General features: G+C 32.9%; 1 protein-coding gene and 1 long non-coding RNA gene across 2 annotated transcripts; both read left to right on the top strand.

Annotated features, from left to right (window-relative positions):
- Positions 1-397: 397 nt before the first annotated feature.
- On the top strand, positions 398-2,406 carry LOC128169442 (uncharacterized). The gene is made up of 4 exons (XR_008241533.1): positions 398-1,055; positions 1,217-1,354; positions 1,553-1,631; positions 1,921-2,406. It is a non-coding gene; the product is annotated as an uncharacterized LOC128169442 (long non-coding RNA).
- Positions 2,407-15,830: 13,424 nt separating this feature from the next.
- LOC128169439 (uncharacterized) lies at positions 15,831-18,390 on the top strand (the record flags this gene model as incomplete). The annotated part of the gene is made up of 5 exons (XM_052835586.1): positions 15,831-15,932; positions 16,015-16,113; positions 16,655-16,771; positions 17,450-17,669; positions 17,955-18,390. Coding segments are annotated over 5 exons (771 nt in total), but the record flags the coding sequence as incomplete, so codon positions are not given.
- Between the last annotated feature and the right edge of the window lie 3,067 nt (positions 18,391-21,457).

Raw genomic sequence — 21,457 nt, 5'->3', positions numbered from 1 at the left:
AACATATGTTTGTTTAAAACATATGATCAGCATATGTTTTCAATTTGCGTTATGTTGATTAAACATGTTTGTTGGCTTAAATTTTACATATGTAGTAATGAATACGTGTATAAACAAATTATATAATCAACATTAGCCATGCAATTTTTTCATATGAAGTGTTTCGTTAACAAATCCGGATTTAAGCCAGAATCGGTTTTAAATTTAGTGTTCATAAACACACGTCATATTTTACGTCACGGAGGCAGAAGATCAATCTGCAGGATGGATTTTAACTTGTACTTATAAGCTAAAAATGCGTTTTCATTTACCTATTTAAAAATTATATAGTGGCAATTAGTCAATCTACGGGCTGTAGTTGTGTTCTTCTAGAAAATTCGGATTGAAAAACCATACTGTATAAAATAATGTAATGTCAACAACCGACGGTCATCATTGTTGTTAAACTTTTTAAAAACCAGCTCTATAATTGAACCTCTAAGGTTGTTAAAATTGTTTTAAAAATACAGTGAATAAATCATTCAGTAATTACCATGTTTTCGAATGAGAGAATGTAGAACATCTCAGAAAGGTTTAGGTCTGTAAATTTCTTCACACAAAGCTACAACTCAACAGCTTACTGTCTATAGTTTATTAAGACCTTACAAGTTTAATAGTAAACAAGCATAAAAATGTAGATTTAAGATCAGACGCATTTAAAATCTTGGAAAGTGAAAGTAGCCCCCAAAACTAGAGCAAAGCTCATTGCAAAGCAACGAGTATGTCATATTGCTGTTTTAAATCAGTTATTAATGAAAAAAGTCTTTACAATCCCACAGGGAAATTCCTAATGAATTATTTTGTGTCAACACAAATTGTACAATGATTTATATCTTTTCATTGAAATATTTATATCAATTCAATTCATTTTTCTTTTTAAAAAATCTTTATCAATATTTATAGTGTAATTTTTATTACATGCTAATTGCAAAAAGTGTTTTTATTTAAGGAATGCAGTGACTAGTGGAAACATCACAGATGGCATCAAATAACACAGTGTCAGAAATTATGAAGAAGTAAGTACATAATTATAAAAATGTCTTACATTTCTTCAAAACTGCAGCATGATGTATATTTTTTAAACTTGTAATATTATTGTAGTAAAGTTAATTAGGTTCAATGAATATCAAATACTAGTAATGAGTAACACTGTTTGACATAGTATTATAATTTGTAGCAAATGGATGTAGTAGTGCAGAGGTTTGTAAGATTTCTTGGATGCAGTCTGAAGACGATGAAGTGATGAAAGATCCAGGATCCAGATATTCGTCCTGAGCTCAAAGATATGTGCACAACATTTGCTATACAAGTTATGGTAATTAAATTTAAACATGGCTCTGACTGTATGATTGATTCTAATTATAAAATGTTCTTAGTTCTAATGATTATTTGTAAGATTTTAAAATCTCACTTTGTAAAAATAACACAAATATATTAATGGTTGTCCACTTCTTGATTTGAAAAATTTTCAAAGGTCTGATGGTGGTTACTTGCATTTGTATTAATATTTTAGACAGAAGTTTAGACTTGACTTGTGAAATGATAAACAGCACATCGAAAAAGAAGTTGGACAAAAAGTGGGATTAATGCAGGTATATAGTTATTAATCTCTCTCTCTCTCTCTCTCTCTCTCTCTCTCTCTCTCTCTCTCTCTCTCTCTCTCTCTCTCTCTCTCTCTCTCTGTCTCTCTCTCTCCAGAACTTACAATGATGTAAGTATTCAACAAAATTTACTTAAGGAATAGAATGAAAAAACTTAATTCATGTTGTATTTGCAACTTGATCTTGATACTCTTCTTCAATTTTAATAATGGAACAACTGAGGCAATTATAAACTTATAAACCATCTTAAAAAGTGTTACATTCTCTGTTTCTTTTTCAGAAACTATTAAAGCTGCAGTGAGTGAGAACAATTCACAGGAGAATAACAAACTTGTCTATATGATATTTGCAAAAATAAAAATGATATGTATATTTATCTCTGGGTTTTTTTTCATCAGATAGCTGGAGCTGCAAAATTAATGCAATTTTTAAAAGACTCAGTGTTATAAAAACAGGATAATCAGTTGAAGAGGGAAATTCAGAAAGAGAATTTGTACCAACAATGAATTATAAAATAAGAAAAATATTTATAGGCATATTTTTAAATATGCATAAGACATATGTGATACATGTTGTGTAAATAATCCCAAAGGATAAAGAAAATGAGTAAACACAAAAATGAAATTAACATATGTTCAACATATGTCTAACATATATTTATAAACATATGGTAATCATATGGTTATCAAAAACATATGTTTAATATATGTTTAACATATGATGAACATATGTTTATGAACATATGTTTAACATATGGTGCTCGTTTTTTATGGCGAACATATGTTTCAGAACATATGTTCAACATATGTTAAACATATGTTGAACATATGTTGCAATTTTACCTGTGTAGATTACTTTGTAAATTACAATTCAAACTGATCTTGAAAACTAATCATGGATAAAAAATCTCGATTAAATTTCCATTTTTTTTTCTTGTTGCATGGGTATAAGTGTAGCAGCAGACTGTAAGCTGATAGGTGTTGGTAAAGGTGGAAATAGTTTGAATTAAAAAAAAAATGAAACATTAAAAAAAAGGTAGAATCATATCGCTTTAACAAAGCAATTTCAACTAAATGAAGTTGTAGTTCTTGTATAAGAAACGACAAAAATAACCGTTACTATAAAAAAAATATATACTTAAAGGTTTGCGTTTGAGTATATAAGTTTGTGAGAATCGTTAAACCCGTATCATTTTTCAAACAAATTTTATAATTTGTTATAAATGTGGTTGTACACTCATAATAAAAAAAAAACAGACCCCTTACAATCTTTTGAATTACTTATATGCATCTTCATAACGTGTAACATTTATCTGTATTTATAAAGATAAACTGTTCTTTATGACCACATTTTTCAACTGATTTGTAGATTACACACAAATTTTGTTCGCTTAGAGCTCTAAATACATATTCAACGATCACAAATACATTGTTTTTAATGCAATACTTTTATTTTTTCAATGTTGATATGAATTTTTAGAATCTTTTATAATCAGGTAAACAATTATATTCTTGAATGTTCCTCGTGTTTCTGTCATTAAATACCCCCCCCCCCCCCCCACTTGAATATTCCTCGTGTTTATGTCATTAAATACCCCCCCCCCTCCACACTTGAATGGTTCTCGCGTTTTTGTCATTAAATATCCCCCCCCCCTTTTTTTCAGAAAGTGACACAAATTAAAAACTGGTTGAAATCACCCACGGGAGAAACTGTATATAGTAGAAGCAAGCGTAGGCGCTTGGGGACACGCCCTTCGTTTAATGGTTCCCTCAAGCTGAACGGTTAGATGACTATTGTGGATGCAGTTTATTGTAAAATGTTATTTTTTTACTTATTTTCAAAGAATCGTATTTAAAACACAACTGGATGCATCGTGTATAATTGTGCGCGGTTTGAAGAAATACTTTGTTGAATTACCATTCGTACAGGATTACAATGTCTTTCCAAAACTTATTTAAGATATTCCTTTGTGAACAACAATTCAAACTATTCTTTAAAACTGATCTTTAAAACCACCTCAATTGAATTTATTTTTTGTATCGTTGTACGGTTAGTAGTATTTTTATATTATTTTAAATACCCCTTTTCATTTCTTCTCCGTCTGTTTTTAATTATAAGCTTGATTCTTTCACACAGTCTTTTCTCTGTGTCAAAAAAAGTATATTTCTTAAGTTTCGTTATCAAAGGCTCTCGGGAGGGGGGGGGGGGCATATACTTAATACAACACCATGATGATTATAAATATTATAAATATAGACAATAATAAGAGATATCTAAAAATGATAAATGAACAAACACAACATTATGATTATAAAAAATAATGAATGCGATACATCTAAAATGATAAAAGAACAAGCTTTAATTGCTCCAGTTTAATGACAATAACGTCATTGTGATGTAACCATTCTGTACTCCAACAGATCAGGACAAGTAACTATAATCAAAATAAGTAAACACGTGTTTGTGTACAATATACTGAAATATACTTATTGTGATAAATTGAAAACAACATAGGCATTATTATGCTTTAAATTAATATTTCTACATATCTAATAGCAATCAAAGTAAAATTGGCATTTTTAACATCATTAACCACTAGTACTATTATAAAGCATTTGGGAATAAAAGCTTGGAGTAAAGAAATGAAATATTCAAAATATACCGCTCGGTGTCTGACTCTCGCTTCCATTTCTGACCTGGGTATCTGGTTTTAAAACAGGTGCAATACGATGTTTTTTTTATTACATTTACAATGCTGGCTGAACATATAAACTTAGGTGGCACGTGTATTGAATGTTCTAGACATAAGGGGTCAAAATAAACGAATGTACTTCTCTCTATCTGTTGAATGTTCTAGACATATGGGGTCAAAATAAACTAATGTACTTCTCTCTATGTGTTGCCGTCTCCGATGCTCTCGTACGTACGTAATTAAATATCCTTTTTTAAAAAGTGGTTACGTGAGACACGTCATATTTGGTAATACTGATCTTATTTAATATGTTTCAGCAACTAAACCTAGAAAGGAAAGTAAATCAATATTAGTCATATTTGTTGAAGAAAAGAAAACTTTTATATGAATTTACAAAAATCATAAAAAGCGACCCGAAGTTTCTGCAGTGACTAAAGCATTAAGTAGACTGTATCTATTGGTCCTTGGTGTTCGTTATTGTCAAGAAAGTGTGGGTTTTCCCTACAAAATAATAATTATTACAACAGAGAGCACGATGTTAAATACGATACTAGCTCTTGAATCTCTCTCACACACTCTGATGAACACGCTTCTATTGTTTAATCGGTGTCCGACTTTTGCTAATGTTCCTTACTGAGGTATCTGTTTCTATAACAGATGTAATCTGATGTCGTTGTTGCCTTCACAATGCATAGTGTCTAAAATAAGGCATTGGGTGCATCGAATTTTCTAGACGTATGGTGTCAAACTAAACTAATGTACTTCTCTTTATCGCTCTCTGTGTTTCGAAATTTCTTTTCTGTATGTTTGTATACTGTAAACTCCTTATTGTACGCAGTTGTATTCCTCGCATTAACTAAAGAATTTACAGAACCTGTCTTTTCTTCATTTTCTCTCTTTCTGTCTTTATCAAATATTGTCCGCTTATTTTTACGCAACATTTAGCATTAAGTTATCGACAATATCTACGTCTCGATAGTTTAGTGAAATAAAATAACCAGAAAACGATGCATATGTTTTGAATGATTTACAAAATCATAAATTTTCAGAACCTTGAGATTAAGTCTATCTCCACCCAATTCTTAAGAATAAAAATAGTATATCTTACATGTATTACGATTGTTGTCATGCATATTGCTAGAAGTGCATGTAGTAACATCAATTAAAGGTAAATTGACGAGTCTTTCCGTCTGTCTGTCTGTCTGTATGTCTCTCTCTCTCTTTCTCTCTGTTTTAATTAAATGAAAAGAAAAAAGATGACACTTTCTTTGTTTCTATATCTGCTTGTGTGGTGTTTTGTTTTAAATATCAAAGTGGCTATTATCATTAGGTTCTATTAATTATAATCACCTCTTATATGAATTGACAGAGAGCTTGGTATCCAGTTTAACTAATGAACATTTTTCTCTACATATAAATGTGTCTCTGTCCCAGTCGTTTTTTTCTTAAGTGCGCACACAATGCAATCTGTTATTTACACAAAGTTGAAACATTGGGCAAGTCATTTATATTCATTGTTTAAAGCAAGTTATATACACAGGAGGCACATGTTTATTTGCATGATTTATAAAACAAAATTAAAGTTTTATTGCGATTTTTTTTCTTCTTTAGCAGTTTCTTAAGTTAAGGAAATATTATTTTTTTCTGGAATTTTCTTTGAAAGCGTGGGTTTCCCCTAGTGGGTGTTAGAAAAAGGGACAACCACAACTTTTTATTTTGTTTAGTGTGTAATGAAAGGTGTAACAGGTGTCCATGTGTCAATAGTACTCGATATTGTTTGAAAATAATGTATTTTTCCAAGGTGATAGTTTTCACAGTAAAAGACATCATATCGACCGTAATCTGATGCATCTCATTGTTTGATGGAATAAAACCCGGTCAGGGTGTGCTTCTGTAACTTGACAATAAGGTTTAAATTATGAATTGAAAACAAAAATGAAGATATCAGAACAAATTAAAAAAAGTTACATTTTTCATGAATATGAATAAACATAAATTTAGATTTTTTTTAGATTTTGATTTTAAGGATACTAATACTAATACAATTGATACACACCTTTAGATTTTATCACTAGGTTACACAGAATAACATCTTACATACAGTCTAATTAAGTATAATACATTTATGTTAAAAACACTAGAAAAAAACCGGAAAACTTTTTTTTAAAGTGCATTGCAACACTGATGATATATCTATGCTGTTAAAGGGACAGCGTCGACTTTTAACACAAATACATGCTACATTTATGTGCTCTCTATCGTACATGCTGCACATACTCCAACTATAAAATCAAAATCATAGATATGTAACCTGACGTCATATAATTATTAAATCTAGTAGACATAATTCAGTAGTAGTTACAATTAATTTGAAATGAAAAAAGATGATTTTTTTTTATTTCTAAAAATAATTTAAAATCTGATCCTGCAAAAATTACATCACAGTATAACTGTATCTAGTAGAAGGTATTATTTGAACTCGGAATAATTATTTAACTCGGAATTCAATAAAATTCTGATTTTAGCTTTAGTTGCTATAGTTATACAATAGTTTTGCAATAATGATGATGCATGGTGTAGAAGAGAGCATATGAGGGTTACATTCATTGACACACCTTATATAGTATTTTTAAAATTATCATTTCTAATTTTAAAGTCTACATGTGTATACATATACAACCATAATCATTTCAATAAAGTGTGTATGTACGAGTCATGTACTTTTATATTTATTTTTCAATTTATTTATTGGTTTTATTATTTATCATTTGTTGTTGTGTTTTTCTTTATTTACAGATAGGTGGGGGGGGGGGTTAGTTATTTTTATGTTCTAGTGTTTGTTGAGACATGCGCAGAAGGGTTAGTCCATGCCTGGCATGGACTAACCCTTCTGCGCATGCCTCAAATTTGCTCTTTGATCTCTTTTCTACCTGAAGTGTAAACAATTTACTTCAGCCAATAAAATCCAATATTGTATCTGAAAACCGACGCAGAATTAAACATACGACTAAATTCTATAGGTACGGTGATAGACTTCCTTCAGCGTAATCTACAACTTGTACACAGCAGACATAACGTTATGCACGTAATCACCTATTGATAAAATTCCATAATCTCCCGAGTACCGTCACCTGTACTTGCACCCGCGTTGTACAACAAACTATCTCCGGTGTTGATCGCGACCATTTTATCGACAGCAGAAAATAATCACGTTAAAATCTCTTCAACGCCATATACACACAGCCATTCTCCCCGACATGTAAGACGCAGACTACAGGAATGCTATCGTCACTTTTAACTGTCTGACGTCACGCTCACACATTTTCCCGAACTTTTTTTTCACCAGCGATTTTAGCCTATAACACAGTGCTGCTACATGCGGTGTCAACTATTGAATTTGTATGCATTGTGCATTTAGTTTAGCGTTGTTGTCCCCCACCCACCCCCGGATTAGAATTTTTACTATTTGGGAATATTCCCTCTTCTTTTTATTGCATGAAAAGATATTTGGATGAGCACACCCCCCCCCCACCCCCACCCCAACCGCACACTTTCAAAAGCTATGGTACGTGCCTGCGTATGATAATGAAAAGAGTAATTATAGGCGCATATTCTTGATATATAGCCGATCTTCATTCATTGATGTATAATATTTACTATAGACATTTATATAAAAAAACACCCGGCATATATAACGTTATAATATAGGCCTACTGCGGTAAAAATCAATATTCAACGTTACATTAATATTTTAACATTTGTATAAATGTTATTTATCTTATTTGTCAATACATGTCCATATTTTTTAAATTCAATTTCTATTTATTGCAGTACAAACAATATCTTTCCCTGGTCATGTAATTTCAACCCCCTTTGGGTGTAGTAACCCGCATTTTCAGTCTGAAAATCCTTTACTATGGCTACTTCTCGAAAAATTTGTCCTCCTTTATTTATTCCTCTACCAGTGTTAATGATGCATTCATGACTTTTCTTCAAATTACGAAAGACTATTGAAAGGAAAGGACTAAAAGTTTTAAAATTTCAAGATCCGCCCATATAATTCCACTCCCTTTAAAGGCACCTATTTTCATGTGCAAGCATGACAAAATCACTCTCAAAATGACGTTACATTTACTATGACGTCATTCTAGAGTTGATCACTCTAACTGAGAAGAATATTTTACAGGATATCCCCGAAGCAAACTGAAAAAGGGGGGGGGATGGTTCTTAAAAAATGATGGTATAGGCCTACTTTAGTTATTTCCCGTTACTGGATCATGTGTGTTATACCAATTTCCATGCACGCCTTGTACATGTAGCATTGATGTATGCAATAATGTCTGCTTTCTGATTGCACCTTGCACTTCGCTTTGTTTTTATAATTTTGCCTGTAAAGCCTGTCCTTGTTGTAGATTAAATATACTCTCCTTCAGCCTATAGAAATGCATGTTTAATCACGTTTGCTTCTGTAGTATATGCACCCTCTGATCCTTAAACACCCTCTGTGGTATGCTAGCTAGCTTTGTAACATAACTGCATGGTGTGCGCCTTTGTGCATATGCGTATGGGTCACTAACCAGCTAATCCAAGCACTATGGACACTGGGGGTTCTAGCTTGTGCTATTGAATCAAACCTCATCTGTATTTAACACCGAAATAGAGTTCCTTTCGTGTTTTGGTCTGTAATAAATTGCTTCGAATAAAGAAGAATTCAGATTTTATTTGTCTATTCCGGCTTTTAAAAAACCTCACAAGCTTTCTAAAAATGGCAATGATAGGTAAAACGATTACTATTTATACTAGAAACGGAAATGCAAACACATTTTAATTCAGTTATATTGTCTATCTTAATAAATTAGTTATATTGTATATGTTAATAAACTAGTAATAAAAACAGAAAATATTGTTCATACGGTAGAAATCAATAACGGCAAATTAAAATAAACCGGTATTCTATAAGTCAACATTTAAAAACAAAAAAGTCAACAACAACAAAATTATAGAAGGAGTCACCAGTAGGATTTCAACCCAAAACTAATTAGTGTTTTTCGAGGGGTGTCAATTTCAACAGTTACCCTTCCAAACAAGCACTATTTATTTTATTATACTGAATGTCTTAATTTAAAAGAAAATTTTACTGCTTTTTTTTTATAGAAATGAAGTGAATTCTACGGCGAACCGTACGCACATAATTTACGCACAAGTAACAATTTGTTGTGTTACCCGTTGCCAAGTGTGTTGCTAACGCTGAGGGTAATAGAACGAATTATTAACTGCGTCTAAACCAATCAGATTTCAGTATTAAACATGAAAATATAATAATAGAAAATTGTAATCATATTGTAATGATGTTATTGTTTAGAAAGATTCAGATTAGTTTATCTATCATTAACTAATTTTAATTTAATCTCTTTCAACTATAGAACACTTCTTTGGACCCCTTTCTATCTAAGCATTAAAGACGGCGGTTGGAAGTATATATCTATTTCTATACTACTATATTAAAATAATAGACTCGAATTTTTGGTCTTTAATACCGATAGTACTGTCTTTTGTTTTATATATTTTGAACATCATTGGTACATGAAGATTACCAATTTGTTTTTATTTTTTCTCAATTGAGCTTCGCTAATTATTAATCAATGAAAATTCCTCAAGAAATCCCGGAAATCAACTGTATTTTTTGGATTTTATAATCTTGCGCGTGCGCAATTCATTCACGCTAACGGGATCTTTAGTTTTTGTTTCCACAATATCATATTTCCATAAATAAACTCAGAACAATACTACAAATATTTTTACATTTTCATTGGATCTGTACATATATTTGAGAGAAAAAATAAAATAACAATTATACATATCAACTTAGTACGTACTTAATTTTATCTTCGTGATGGCAAAAAAATATTTGATTCCATGCAAAAATTCACATCATATTTCTTAGGAGAGTGAAGATGGAATGTTTTATAGTTGAATAACAAATGTCCTACAGACCCCTGTTGTTTTTAATAAGCTATTTAGTTATGTATCTCTTGAGCAGTTTTAAGCAAATAAATGCATTTCTGTTAAAGTTGGAGAAAATTAGTTACATAAAAATTGCGATGTTAGAGCTGCCACTATGAGATTGTAAGGTAAATAAACATGTACATGTATTACTCTTCTTAATTCTTCTCGTAAAATTTACTTCTGACTGTGATGTGATAGAATGTAAATTAATGTTTACCAAACGCCTTAACTGTAACAAAGAATAAGAACATCAAAGTAATCAATTGTAGTTTTAGGAAATAAAAAGGCTGGATTGAAGAACAATGGTTTCAGCTCCACATATAGAGTTAATGGCAATCACATAACAATATTAGCGGATTGATGCTGGTGAATAAATGGTAGTTAACCAAGGCAATGGTCAGCTTAGGGATACAGAAATATTCTCTGACTGAATGATTTATTCGTGTAAATAATTTAGGAGGGTCATGTTCGCAACATGTAAAATATACATTTTACATCAACATGTAAAATATACATTTTACATGGTGATAATATCAGAAATCATCCAACGTTACCGCCTTTTAAAAGTTCACAATACATGTGTATACAAAGCGAATCTGATCGGATGATCGGGTGGAGTTACGTTATATTTTAGGAAAGATTAGCGAATTTGCCTATTATGATTATGCATGTATACATTATTATAAAAGTAAATGATATTTGTAAACAGTAAACACTTATACAGTATATATCATATGTACGTACATATATATGTACATAGAATTGTTCTCTATTTATTTTATATCTTTATGTTCCAGTATACATTCCATTGTTTTTTTTCTGTCATAGCAACTTGCTAATAATGTCTGAAAAACTTTTAAAAATAAGTTTGACAATTAAAGTGAATAAAGGGCGCGAGTGGAAATATACATATCCTCTGATGATTACACCGCAGTGGCGTCGGAAGCAAATTGAAAGAAGGGGGGGGGGGGTAGACTTATCAAATATCTTGACAAGCAAAAAAAAGGTCTAGTTAGGCTATGTATAAAATTTCAACAACAAAAAAACCCACCCCAGCCCCTCACCTGGTTCCGACGACTATGCACCAATATGGATTGATTATAATTTCAAGTAAATTTTGAATAAATTAACTACATGATTATCTTTGAGATTTTTATGTTTTGACGTGAACATATTATAGATCTATACATGATCCTTTGATCTACCCTAGTGCATTTAGTGACATCAGTTCCTTAATATGACCTGAAACATTATTATTTATAAAATTATTTACAAAAATATTTTCATTACTTTTCAAATAAGCCCTCTGAGTACGACGTTTATCACACGTGCTATCATAACTTATGAACCTATCTCCGTCACCCACATGCTCTATGATACGCCAGAGAATAAAGACACATTAACAATTTAGTTTAAACTCAATTTGTATCTAGGCCAAGTTATAAAAAGTAAAAATAGTGCAGAAGATTTGAACGGTATTTAATTTCAAAATGAAATGATCGCCAGAATTAATAGAAAATGGGTCTTTGTAACAACAGCCATATTTACCTTTTCAGAATGTTTGGATGCCGTTTGATTTCTGTCCTTACATATTTCAAATATTTCATATCTTTAATCAATATAATAATGATTATATTATTTATTTATTACAATTTTTTTCATAAATGTAGCGTATTCAAAAAGCGGAAAATCGTTTATATCTTTACCCTGTGTATGGCATCAGCAATTTGACGTTACATGTATCAACACTTAATGTAGTGCACAAACGCTAATTGCGGACTGAAAAATTGTATAAATAACCTTAATCAAAAATGCATTTCATGTGAAATGTTTCATCTTGACCTATTTAAAAATAAATGACCAACATAAATGATCGAATGGGCCCGTATGTCAGAAATATCGATATTTATTGCACCCGTGAAAAAGTGTTAGCTGATTTCACGAAATTAATGTTGCATAAAAGGAACAAGATGTAATTTTGTTATGTGGCGTCAAATTGCATAACATTTGTCTGCATATACCTTACACCTTTATGATAAATAAGACTTGAAAAAACATTATATTTTGTCAGAGGAAGGATTTCTCTTCTAAGGAATATACAGCAGATCATTTTGTAAAGGACGACGATAATTCAATTTTGCTCTAATTAAGGCTTCTCAACGGCTTTTCCCACAAAAATATGGCAAACAGAAATTAAAAAACCATGATATTTTTCGTCATTTTAGTAGAAAATAAGAAAGAAGCTTCTTAGCGCCCCCCCCCCCCACCTTTTCTGCAAAGTTGGACATATCTACATGTATCAGGCACATAGCACCAGGGAGCCCCCCCCCCCCCCACACTTTTTCTCGCAGCAAACATTAATTTTTAAATTTACATATAACAAATTAGAAGTATCACGAAGTTCCCCCCCCCCCACCCCCCCACCACTGTTTTGGAAGTATATAAGAAAATTAAGAGTGATATTGAAGATTGAAGCTATAGATATACACCCCCCCCCCCCCCACCCCCGATTTTGGCAAGATTTCGGATGTTCGGTCAACCCTTCCCCCCTCTATATATTTGAAATACATAATTTTTCGGGTGTTTCGTACTACCTTTGTTTAAAAACACACTATGAAATACAGTTATGAATTGGCATCTACGGGTGCATTGAAATGAGAAAAAAGTGCGCTGTCATGCGCACTCGAACTGTACTCGGCCTCTCAGCTATGAATACACCTATCAACATAGCATGTGATCTTCATTGAATTTTATGATTGAATAAAAAAAATACAGAGTACCGCCTCGGTTACGTCAGCAGCTTGATAAAAATGCAGTACCCAGACGATATGCCAGCATCAAAGGCTAGCCGCCGTCACAACACCCACAGAGAGAGAGAGAGAGAGAGAGAGAGAGAGAGAGAGAGAATATATAATAATATGGATGAATTATTTACGTGCGCTAACTTGCTGTTCTTGGAGAAGGGGTGGGGGGGGGGGGGGGGGTTGCGAGGATCAATATAAATTTGCTTGCCGGGAGGGGAGTGTCCGAGACCTACATGTATTTTCAGTAGTAGTAGTTGCTGTTTATTGGCGTTACATTACATACATTGCCATAGCTGTGATTATTTCATACTGTACCATGCAGTTGTATTACAAGCTAGCTAGCACACAGCAGAAGGGGGGGGGGGGGGTTTAAGCATATACATGTATACTACCAAAGCAAGAAAGGGTGCAAAATGTAAGGATGAGATGAGTGGCTACATTTATTAAGCACATTCAATACACAGTGACAAATACTTTAAAAGGCATTTAAAATTAAAACGAATAAGATACAGCTTCAAATTAAATTATGCACTTACACAGCTGGTTTATATATAATTAGTATTTATTTTTAAAAAATTAATTATTTGGAAAGTCATGTTTTAATCATAATGTTCTTTTATCCACATTAATTTATATCGACAGGTGTCACATATATATACAACCAAAAAGCACCAAAATTTACAGCTAAATGAGAAAAAGAACTGAACATAGTTACAATAATATATTGAAAAGGGGGGGGGGGGGGTATTTACCACTATGCATAGTAAATTTCAAACATTTAAAAGTATTTACTCAGTTCTTAGATTATTTTTTCCAGGATTAACAATAGGCTAACTCACTTGCCAAAAGAAGTTGGTGACTAACACCCCACCCCTTGGTACTTTGTCTTTGCCTTTGTCCCTTAATATAAAATACATAGGCGTATGTTCTTAGCACATTTAAAGTTCAAAGTTCATAAAGGGAGGAATAGAAATATGACGTCACAATATGAAGATTACATCATATACCAAACGATAGCTTATTCAGTCCTGATAAAAAATGTCGTGGGGGCTGGATTTGAGAGATTCGGAGGTTTATGTACTTCTAAACGGAAGAAGGGCGAGAGATATCAACACTGGAGAGGAGTTTGGTGCCGTCGAATTCCTTGACCATGGGAGGACAGCAGATGAGCTCTGGGTGAGTAATCATAAAGACATCAAATCTTATTTTAAAGTCAAATTTTCAGTTCCTTCCAAATTTGGGATAGGGGTACATGGGAGCCATAATTTATCATTATTATAGATGTCGGTTTTAGACAAATGTTTGCTGCGTGATCAAGTGGGAAGGGGAGGGATCATCACCCCCCCCCCTCCATTTTTATGTACGTGCCTTAAAACGTTATGAACATATAAGAGCATTTTTGTAATATGCTTTATAGTATAAATAAAACATTAGATTTTTAAAAAGAACTCATTGCATGAGGGAATATTAATGTTTTAATGTTTTCGGCAGATGTTGCAAGATATGATCTTTTATTTATATAATTTGACAGCTTCGGTTTCATGGAACCAAAACAGGCCGACGCCTGCTTAGAAGCAGGTTTCGGTCATGTTGCGAGGAGCTTCAGGAGTTGGACTCCGTTAGCAGCAATGCTGAATTTTTAAATGTGCTAAAAAACAGCACTGCAAACATTGGCCCTAAACGAAGCCCCGGGCCCACTGCCAAGAAAAGAAAATCACAACCCCAGCTACCAGTACCAAACAACGTCCCCTTGCCTTCAGAGACAACACTGTCGCCTGAGCAAGTTATTGTGGCAGATAAAAAAGTTGGTAAGTCATTTAATTAATCGGTAAATGTAAATCATCACAATGAATTCTGTAAATAATTTAGCAGAGGTAATGATCGCGCGTGAAGTTAATCTATATAGCTACATGTACCGGTATATATTTATCTTTATTTAGCTAAGTTTATGTTATATTACTTTAACAAATCTATATAATTTATAGCATGGTCTCATCTCAAGTTTTTCAAATATAGATGTGATTATCAAAAAAAGCCAATTGAATTTAAGCTTCAGGCCTAAAAAAAAAAATCATTTGTGATACAAAATTTAAGAAAACATTCTTATTGTAGGGGAATTCAACGTAAGCTAAGAAAGGTTTAGCATGGCTCCACAAGAATTCAGGTACATATCTCTCTCTCCCCCCCTCTCTCTCTCTCTCTCTCTCTCTCTCTCCATTTTTATGTTTATTTTCAATAGATGCAGAGATGTTGACACTAAATGGGCATCGGAGATCAAAAACAGTATTAGAAATGCTCCCGGGTCCATTATCACGACGTTGCCAGCCTTGCTTGACCCCTCAGTGGTAAATATTTGTTTTATAAGCATGAGTTTAACAATATTTTTAATAAGTTAGAGCTCTAGTTTTTGTTTTTTTTAATTTTTTCCCCCTTTTTTTAATCATCTGTCATTTTTTTAGATTGCAGATCCTTCAGAATTTAAAGCAGAAACTGTTAAGGATGTCAACATAAAAATGTTTCTGTTAGGTGGTAACCATCTAACGTCAGCATGTAGGCAGCTTTTGGTTGAGGAGCCTGACAATGAAATTTTTTCATATTATCGGTAGGTAAAAAAAGAAACTGAAAAAAAAAGAAATTAGTTATGTGCATACATACACAGAGTTTCAACAACAGAATTTTTTTTAAAGGCATGTCAACATTGAATTATACGTTGGTCTGACCCCCGAAGAAGCAAAGCTTGTGGGCAACGTACATAATAGGGCCACCTCTTCCAAAAGTATTCTTTTCCAGGTAAATATATTACTTGGTGCAATATTCACAAGTAATAAATAACACATATCTGGCATATATATACACAGAGACTTTTTTGCAGGATTTGGTGCGCCAGGCCCGTTCAATTTACATAAGAGATGAAACGGGGGATAAATGGAAAGACACAGCGACAGTTGTTCTTTCCCATATCCAGCAGAAGGTAATTGATAGGTAAATCAAGTTATTCGATAATAAGCAAATTGATTGGTATATCAAAGAGGTCATGAACATTATCATTTAACAACACCGACTAACAAATGAATATTAGCAAAGTCAGATGAATATAGACATATTGATGCACGTGTTTTCGTTTTGAAAAATATATTAAAGCACAATTAATTATGATTTATCTACATACTAGTATGTAATTAAGGAATGTTTTGATTTTTTGCCCAGATTATCCGATATAACCTGGTTTGAGGCAGTGCACGCTTTGTAATCCGCGAAGCGAAATATTCCTTTTACATGTAATTTGATAAAAGATTAAATTAATAATGTTAGAAATAATTATTTTTGCATAAGATTTGAATTTACATAAAAACTGTAACGCGCGCATGGATGTGGGGTTGCTACGTAGCTAACCAGGTTATACAAAATAAATTAATTTTTTATCCGTGGGCTCAGCCAATCAAAATGTGCTTCTTACGAATTAATTATTAATATTCAATTTTTTTTCTATTCTTGATGCATCGTTTCTACAGAAGTGTTCCAAAGACAGTCTTTGGGTGGTGTTTAGTGTGGCTGCCTATTGCAATGAGGCGTATACAGAGGCTGAGCGTATTTTCAACCTTTGGGAAAGCGTTGAAGTTCCCCAACATGTAAGTTAAAAATGGAAACAACAAAAAATGTTTAACTTTTTTATTCTTAAAATCAGCAGATTACCATCTCTCATGTGTTTTAAAGTGTAAAGGCAAAAAGCAGAGTTTTGTGAGAAATTTCATGGTCAATGAATTTCATCTAATTTAAAAGTACCCGTGCTATGATTTTGCTGAAAGAATTACATTTTGACCTGATATCATACACAGCCTTTTTCTTAAAATATTCCTCAGTATTAGTTAATTTTATTATACATTTATGTTGGATACTGATATCTGATTGGTTAAGGCGTAGTTAATAATCCGTTCTATTACCCTCAGGGTTTGCAACGCGCTTGGCAACGGGTAACACAACGAATTGTTTAATGCGCGTACGGTTCGCATCGGAATTCAGGTCATTTCAATATAAAAGCTATTAAGTTTTCTATGAAATTAAGACATTCAATATAATAAATTGAATAGTGCCTGTTTTCGAGGATAACAGTTGAAATTGACACCCCCCGAAAACCATTGTCAACCGATGCGAAGCGGAGGTTGACATTGAATGGTTTTCTCGGGGTGTCAGTTTGGCGTTGGTTGACAATGGTTTTCTCGGGGTGTCAATTTCAACTGTTATCCTCCAAAACAGACACTATTTATATAGTGGTAATAAAATTCATTAATCTTCCAATAATATTTCAGTTGTTTAAAGCTTTGATGGGGATGGAAGAAGAAGTTCGGTGCCAGTATCTTCGACGAGTTGAAGTACGGCCCGACTTGAAAAAAATTACGAACAATCTCAAAACGGAGAAAAAAAGGACTATTCTGAAAGAAGTCTTCTTGGAAAAAACGCAATGTTCCACATGGGAAGAAGCGGAAGAGACCTACGAGCCATATGTTCACATGGTAGATGATTACCTGGGTAAGATTGTATGTATTATATGAGTATTACTTTAGTGTCATCATGCCCATTTATTTTATCTGTGCTATTGATAATCAGACATATCAGTTACGAATTGTTGAAAATATCACATCATTTTATTTCGTAATTTCATTTTTATTCTATCTATTAGGGTGAACACTTAGAAGTTTTGTTGAGTGTATATATGTTTTCTATTTGTATATGTATTTTATCCGTATTTTTTTCAATGAGCGTTCAATCATAGTGTATAATGAATTTATATAATAATTGATATTTCCTTAATAGATTTTAACATCAATAGACGATGTGTTCCTACAGAGTTCGTAAAGTTTTGTGATGCCGCCAAAGAACATCGGGCCATGGAGTCTGTAGATATATCAGTTGACATCAACTTAACATCAAGGACTCACCAGGACTTGATAAACCACAACAGCATCAAGTCCCTTGTAACATCTACTAAAAGAAAACTGGAAGACAGAGTCCGGCAGATCTTGAAGAAAATTAAACCAGATGACTGATTTCTGTCCAATTTTTTGTGCTTTTTTGCATATTATTTTTTTTTTATATGTTGGAGTGTTTTCTATCGGGGGCGGTAATTTGGCCGCTCTGTTTTTCCATCTTTCATTTAACTTTTGACATGTAATTAAATATCCCATGTGACTGACTTAAGAAGTTAAATGTGTTTTGTATTAATTGTTTTGAAGAGTAATGGTTTCGTCGTTAAACCTGTCATGTTGTATAAATTTTGAATTCACTTGGTGGCAGTAAATATGAAATTAATAACATGACAAACCTAATAATAAAACGTCGAAACCTGAGTGAAAGGTTCACAGATATAGAATAATTAAATAAAGTCAATGAGTCTGTGATGTTCAAGACATGAAAAATGGATAATTGCACAATATTGTTTTAAGAGATTAGCAGTTCTTGAGACAATGCACTCTGTCTCTTTGAAATCACTCAGACTCCGAAAAGTGTCAATCACTAATTACATGTAAATAAGTAACTTTGTAAGAAATAAACTGAGAAAATATTACAAAACAGATGTTAAATTTTAAAAGTAAAGTCCAAAATAAAGTTATAATTGAACAGTGAGTTTTGCACGGTAATAGCGTCTTGGCAACTCTGCGTGGTGTTGTGAAGGCGGCCAGTCTTTGATGCTGGCAGATCGTCTAGCTATTGTATTTAGCAAGCTGCTGACGTAATCGAGGCGGTACTTTATATATTTTTGATCCAATCATAAAATACAGCGAATGTCACGTGCTTTTATTATTTTTTCACAGGCGTGTTCATTGGCGGCGAGAGATAAAAAAAAAACCAGTCTGAGTGCATGCGCATAAATTTGCGCATCTTTTTTATTTCATGCAGCAGTAGTTGCGAAGTCATAACTTTTTTAAGCGTGTTTTCATATAACACTACTATTATACTGTACATGTAACTTTGATGAAACATGATTTGGTGACCTTTACTTTTCACTTCACTTCAATTAGAATTCCTTATTTTCAGTTTCATTTAGTGGCGTCGGAAGCAAGTTGGAAGTGGGTATTGGGGGGGGGGGGTAGACTTACAGAAATCTTGACAAGCCAAAAAAGAGGGAATAGGTATGGTTATTTTAAAATTTGCGAACTAAACCGTTCAAACACACAGGTACGTGAAAATTCTTGCTCATTTGCTCAGTTGCTTATTTTAATTACATCCCATATAAAATTTTCATTAATTGTGAATGTAAATGTGAAAAATCTTCATAAGACCGCGAAACATTAACAGTTAACAAGATCGGAAATATACAGCTTACGTCAGTTTCACCTGTTCCAGTCAAAGCATTTGAAATGGGCGGGGACAAAAAATTGATGCGGGAAAACATTGGATTGAAACTGTAATAAAGAACCGAAAATATGAAAGTATTGGTTATTCCGATATAAATTTTTATAACTTCAGATCGCTGTGCAATGTTGGTGAATTTTCTTTAAACTGCCGGTCGTCTAGCTAAAGATATCCAATCAATTATTATCAAAACGGATTTGGTGTGCTTTTTCCGATAGCGTCACGTTCAATTCTGTAAGCTACGTCATGCATAAACAATACTCGCTTCTTTATCACCTTACCGCTGATTAGCTGCTGGTGCAAACTAAATTATGCACGGATAGAACAACTTATCAGAGAATGAAAAATTCACTGTGTTACTCGTGACTGTCGGAATTGGGGTATTTTTCGAAAGTGTATACTTGTGGCAAACATACATACAGTATACATAGCTCTACGAAGAAAGAATGGCTTAGACTATATATATATATGTAGCTACAGGGCATACGATACTTACGAAAAACTTGCAATTTACGGCACAAAAGAATACGCTAGTTTTGAACAAAGTAACATTATATATCATACCACAATCAGTGCATATAATCCATTTAGAACTTCCTTCGGCACCCCTGCGAATGTGTTCGGAATGTTTTCTTTATCGTTGCTAAGTATGTAATAAATCCAGAGGTGCTCGAATGAATGTTCACGAGACTTCACCGAGATTTGTTCAGTTCCTGTGCAATTTCGAGCGGAAGTATAAGTGTTCGGATAATATTCTCAAAATACGTAAGTACTGGTCGATTTTCATTTCATATTCTACTTTGATTTATGTTAAAACATCAACGTCTTTTAAGATGTATGTCTTATTTCACCATCTAGCGGTTTTTTGAATTAAACGATGATATTCAGAACAGAGTTATCGTTCGTGTTCAACCACGTGTAGAGTGGTTGATAACATAAACATTAGGTTGCTTAATAAAATCATAGCCATGGTTGATGCTTGTGGTGTGCAATACCAATTTTTAAGAAAATTAATGGGTGAATGTTTTGCATAAAAACTTAGTGTATCGAGCCATTTTCAAGGAAGATTCTGCATAAAATAGCACAGTCTGTTTCACTATTGATATTATTACTAGGTCAGGCGCGGATCGAAAATAAATTCTTAGAGGGGATCTCTACTACGCATGTTAATTGTCGCAACAGCAGAAAAAAACTATTTTTTGTATTGTCTTGTTTATTTCTAGAACACATTTTATCCACCAATTAATGAAGATAAAGTTTAAAATCAATAAACCTCTAGAATTTATATTTGAATACAAGTACCTAGATTCTCTAAAATAGACTACAAACACTAGTCACAATTTTTACTGCGAAACAGAAAGGGTCAAATAAAACCACTTGGTCTAAAATTTAAATGACAATAACATTCGCAAGGGTGTTCTGTTCATAGTTGTCGCTTTAGTTGCCCCAAACTTTCTCCTAATAAACAATCTTTGGCTTATCGAACCCGGAAAGCTGACCAAGAGTTGTCATTTTATATGTAAACAAACCACGCCACTGTATCTGGGACTGATGATGGCGTTTAAAAGAATTTCAGCTACAAGTGAAGAAATGACATTTGCGGTAAAATGTATGAAAATATTTTAGTATTGATTATATACACAGAATGTGGTGGGGTAAAAGGAGAATAAACGAGTCTGACACTTGCCTAGCGAAGATGGCTCAGTTCTACGTACACATACATGTATGTACGTACCAGTATACCCCCTTTGCACTTTCCACTTGCGTATCAGCTTCTTTTATATCATCGTTTACTTCGTTTATTGACTGTTGATTGCCGATGGAAAGGTGTAGAAATAGAAAAATTCATGTCTATTATTTCGATTGGTAAGTAAGTAGGTAATACATGTACATTATGTACATTTATTCAATGTACATGAAGTTAACGCGGAGTACCGGTACATACAAATTAATTTTTGTTTTTT

Source organism: Crassostrea angulata, unplaced genomic scaffold, assembly GCF_025612915.1.
Source record: "Crassostrea angulata isolate pt1a10 unplaced genomic scaffold, ASM2561291v2 HiC_scaffold_132, whole genome shotgun sequence".
In the NCBI taxonomy this organism is placed as follows: Eukaryota; Metazoa; Mollusca; class Bivalvia; order Ostreida; family Ostreidae; genus Magallana; species Magallana angulata.
Note: the sequence above shows the minus strand (reverse complement) of the source record. Positions and strands in the feature narration are given on the sequence as shown.